Source organism: Monopterus albus, unplaced genomic scaffold (genome assembly GCF_001952655.1).
Source record: "Monopterus albus unplaced genomic scaffold, M_albus_1.0 scaffold92.1, whole genome shotgun sequence".
NCBI classification, from domain to species: Eukaryota; Metazoa; Chordata; class Actinopteri; order Synbranchiformes; family Synbranchidae; genus Monopterus; species Monopterus albus.
Genome location: NW_018127972.1, coordinates 3,204,927 through 3,210,096, shown reverse-complemented (window position 1 = coordinate 3,210,096; position 5,170 = coordinate 3,204,927). Strand labels below are relative to the sequence as shown.

The 5,170-nt window shown below is 39.9% G+C and overlaps 1 protein-coding gene across 3 annotated transcripts in view; it reads left to right on the top strand.

Moving 5' to 3' along the window:
* The window catches only part of large1 (LARGE xylosyl- and glucuronyltransferase 1), a 133,339-nt gene that overhangs the window by 114,045 nt on the left and 14,124 nt on the right, over positions 1 to 5,170 (top strand). For all 3 annotated transcript variants that reach the window (XM_020608235.1, XM_020608237.1, XM_020608236.1), the window contains one exon: positions 1,831 to 1,994. In XM_020608235.1, coding sequence (XP_020463891.1) covers positions 1,831 to 1,994 — 164 coding nt within the window. The remainder of the gene's footprint in view (positions 1 to 1,830; positions 1,995 to 5,170) is intronic.

Below are 5,170 nucleotides of genomic sequence, written 5' to 3'. Positions count from 1 at the left end.
ACTTTAGTGGTGGTTGAGCAGCTTACTGTATAGACTTGGTTGTTGTTTAATCATTCAGGCAGTTGATCCTTTATACCTCTTCAGCTAGTGGGTCAACTCTGCAGTCAGTTAATCGAATTATAATTTTCCATCACGGTGTGCCAGACTCTTTTTGCCAACAGTCAATCCTAATGTGTCCCAACTCAGGAAATAGTTTGCTCACTCAATTTTTCAGAGTTTGAGCAGCTATTTAAATCCCATTAAAGTGATGATTAGACTAATGAAGTCACTCAGGGATTGGCTCCAGCAGCACATTGCAGTCTGGGCTCCTCTAGGGCCACAGTGCCACTGCAGCCGAGTCACTCACTGCAGCTTCACTAAGCACGGTGTTCAAAGCAGAGCAACGCCACACACCAAGTCCTCCTCTGACAGCCCTTCAGCCATGTCTTTCTGTTCACAAAGCACAAATCGACTGTGCTTTGTTAAGCCACAGCAATTCTATTTTGTTGAGCTCATTTTCACTTGAATTAAAATCACGTTAGATGGACCTGAGAACAGAATGCTGAATACATTGGTTGATGTGTTGCTCTGTTAACACATCACTTTTACAATTTGCGCACACTGTGCAGAAAGCTCCAGTGCTCTGCAAATCCTTATTCATTCCTTTTGTGTGGCATTTCATCAGAAAGTTGACAGGAGCTAATCACTGAGAATCAATTGGAAAGCAGCATTTTATTTGCATGACCTTGTAAAAGCCTGGTGCTAAATTGACTTTTGTAGGATTAGAGCCTTGGATATGTGGCATCCACTGGCAGAGTGGGTCACATTAAAGCCTCAATTTAATATATACTGCTACAGCACAACCAACCCAATGTTTCAGTATATATGTAGACACAGACACTGGACGTTCTTAAGAGAACAGACACCTCTGGAGTGCAGGCTCTCCCCCAGAGCTTGTGACCGTAACAAAAAGGACTGCTTGTGATCTCCCTCACTCTTTCTCTGTATGCTAATGCTCTTTGCGAATGTGAAATTATGTTAACCAAAATTTAAATGTTTAGTAAAGTTGACAAATGATTTCTGAATTTGTTTATATGAAAAAGTTTCCCTGAGCGTTAATTAAAATTTGCCTATTGCTTTTAAGATGTCTGAAAACTCAGTCATCACAAAACATTACTTTCAGGTGCCCAAACATTAGTTAACAAAACGTAAGTACTTTTGTTTAACATTTTATGATTGTGTGCTTAACAAATTTTTGCTTATGTTCTTCTTTTTATTCAATTTCAATTTGTGGGTATGTATTTCAAATGTCTGAGCCATGGTGGAAAGTAGAAGTTATGGACTGCATAACATTAGCTTAAGACAAAATTACTAATCTTCTGTGCACCGTCTCACTCGGCTCACAGCACTTCCAAAAGAGCCAGTCAAGAAACTGTTACTATAACAACAGAGTTCCAGCCAGCCAGAGGACTCCCACTTGCAGGCTCCCAACAAATCAGAGCCCAAGCTGGCATGACCACTCATGAGTCACCGCCTCCCTTTGTCTCAACACAGACCAGAACACAGAACAAAGAAGAAAATTTTTAGCCACCAAAGTGTCTCATCTATCTCTCATCTGCGTGTTTTCATGTTTTGTCTAAAATTCCTTTTTAGACAAAAAGGCAGGCAAGCCGGCCTGAAGTTGAATGCGTGCCAAAAATTTTTCAGTCAAAGTTTTTAGACAAAGAAAATTTTTGGTAGCATTCTACGGTGCTGATAGAGCAACCTGAGCTAATAGCAGCATTTGAAGGGGTTAACATTCTGGCCCATACAATGTCTCACTGTGGGTGTCTTTCTCCTCTCTGTCTGCAGCTCCAGAAGACTTTGTCAGAGCTAGATGAAGATGATCCCTGCTACGAGTTTCGTCGAGAGCGATACACCGTCCATCGGACACACCTCTACTTCCTCCACTACGAGTATGAACCCAGCTCTGACAATACTGATGTCACTCTAGTCGCACAGCTCTCTATGGACAGGTACTGTTCTACACCTGCTGACAGTCACTACTGTATTTTCTACACTGATAATGCTGAAAGGCGAAAGGAAATTAGAACACTTCGGTTTTGAACAAGAAAATCTTGGTGAAATCACCAGTACAAAAATGAACACCAGTGTGTGTTATCTGTTATCTATTATTCTTAATAAAACATCAAAGCTTCTGTAGGTAAAACTTAAGACTGAGAATGAAAAAAACTCCCAGGGAGCTTTTTGGTAAGAAATATCTTATCACAGATCTTATGTGAAATGATGTGTTTAAACTGTTAAACAGTGAGGAGAAGATAAAGAATACAACTGGCAAAAATGGGTTTACTTTCAGATTCTGAGTCACTTTGGACTAATTCATGGTTGAAGTTCTGATTCACACCCCTGACGGGGTTCATCGCTAGCAACACTACTGCACAGATGTTGTCATATTTGGAACCACTTGTCATATCAAAGTGATGAAACCAAGCTGAAAGAATTTAAAGTAATTGTCATAATATAAATCTGTATTATGATTGAATCTTCAAGAGATGCGTGTGTTTCCATGTTGAAGAATACTAAGGATATCACTGAAAGAACCATTTGTAATGGGAATTAACAGTGTTTCTAATACAGTGGCTTCTCTGATTGTGCAGTTCTATTCCATCCTTCTTGACAGTAATATCCTACGGTCTTCGAAGGTGGCTGTTCAGCCACTCACCATGAAATCGCTGCAAGGAGAAATCGTGAAGGTGCATATCTTTATGCCCAGTTGTAAGAGTCATCAGACTGCTGTTACTGGGGAGCCTGTGGAGAGTAGAGTGAAGAGCTGCAGTTGACTTGGAATCAATTTGCTCTTCATGGTGCTGCTTCATGTCTGCCAGCCATGTTGACTGTTTTTTTTTTTTGTTTTTTTTTTGCACCCATTCATACTTTACAGTATCTACTGTCTTTCCCATGTACACATATGAAAGCCTTGTGAGAATCCTGGCTTAGAGTGTGCATGGGAAGCTAATCAGGTTTATGTTTCATTTGACAGTGGTCATTTACAAGTGATAAAGCAGAATGGTTGTCAGTGTTCTTCTAACACCATGCTGAGACAAAATGGGGCGTATTGACAGATCTGCGGTATCTGATGAGCCGTATAGTGTTCAGCATTTAGTGGATGTGAAACACCCCCACTGTGAGATTTAATAAAGAGCTTTATATTAACTCTGAAAATCCATGGATTTTACCATCAGACATCATCAGTGTGCCAGTTATATGCTAGTCTGGATGTTTATTTTATTGTTGGCAGTGGGCGGGGGAGTATATGTAAATTTGTGCAGTGAGTATGTTTATGTGAACATCTACTTTTTCCTAAATTGAGATGTCCATATATTCTGTATTTACAGTATCTGCTCTCTTTTTCTCTTCTCATAACAGAAATGAGTCATTTCAATTACTCAAGCTTTTTCCTGCAGATGTCTGAATTGGACTGGATAAATGTCTACACTAAAGTTCTGACACTTTGGGAGTTTAATTTTTTCATCTGTTATGACTATAATTTAGACATTCATTCATTCCTAAAAATTGCTTATTTATTCCATTAAACTGACCGGTACACTCAAGATACATCAGACTTCTTGAGATTTAGTGCAAGCATGTCAGAAGGTTTCACAGCAAAATGCTCATTTTTATCAAGCAAAAAGCTTGGAACCATACTGACTACTTGCTACCCAGACACCAATAAGGCACAATTAATCCAAGGGAACAAATCTGTGCCAACAACTAACTGCAATCCACACAGAGCAGGGTTATATGAAACTGACTGACTGGATATACAGCCATGGCTAAAAATGATTGCACCCCTGCATTTCTGTCAGAAAACTCACCACTTCTCACAGAAAATTGTTGTAATAACAAATTCTTTGGTATTCTCATGTTTATTTCTTTTCTCGCATTAGAACAACACAAAAAAAAGCAGAGAGAAAAAGGCCAATCTGATCCATTTCACACAGAACTCCAAAAATGGACTGGACAGGGATTATTGACACCCACAACTTATTATTTGGTAGCACACCCTTTGGACAAAATAACTGAAACCAATCATTTCCTGTAACCATCAGTGAGTTTCTTCCACCTCTCTACTGGAATGTTGGACCACTCTTCTTTTGCCAAGTGCTCCAGGTCTCAGATTTGAAAGGTTCCTTCTCCCAGCTGCTGTTTTGAGATCTCTCCACAGCTCTATGAGATTTAGATCTGAACTCATTGCTGGCCATAGAACTTTCCAGCTCATTGTCTGAAACCATTTTTGGTGCTTTCCGAAGTCTGCTTTGGGTCATTGTCCTGCTGTAAGACCCATGACCTCTGATGGAGACCCAACTTTCTGACACTAGGCCCCAGAATTTGTTAGTAGTCTTCAGATTTCTTCTTCTGTAGCTACAGCTCTTCTTTCTTTTCTCCATGCTCAGCGAGGTCCACAAGACACAAAGGTTGAGTCAACTTTTCTCTATTTTTACTAGTTGCAAGTGTGATTTCTATATTTCCAGCACCTGTTAATTGCTACAGGTGAGTTTCATTACAAATTAAAGGTGCATCACCTGCTTGAAATACAACTATTTCTGATGATTTTGAAAAGGTGTCAATAATTCTGTCCATTCTATTTTTGGAGTTTTGTGTCTTGCCCTAGGTCACTTCGACACGTGGACTGCAGGCACTCAAGATTTGAACCTTCAACCTTCTGGTTGGGAGACAACTGCTCTACCCACCGTACCACTGTCGCCTCCTCTTTAATCTTTTGTAAAATTGTAGAATTTCAAGCCTTTCTAGGAATCAAATAATTACTGAAATTTTAATTGTGAGGACTTTACAGGGGAATTGTAGAACTGCTAACAACTCATGGTTGTGAGTTGTTCACAGCCAGACTCATGTTGCTTAGAGCAATGTGCTTTGATTTGACTGGCAGACGAGGTGCAGTCAAACAAGAGAACCAGTCAAAAGAATTTGAGTGCATACTGTCAAATGAATGGAGCCTATCTAGACTTGTGGTAAATTCCAATTCTCTTATCAGTGGTTCCTGAACCTTTCTGCTGGGCCCCTCCTTTTGTGGGTAAATATATTTTTGAGCCCCCCCTCCCACAACTATACACGTCAGCAGCTGTTCTGGAGTGTTTATTTGTTCCTAATTTTGGAGTCATGGAGAAACATT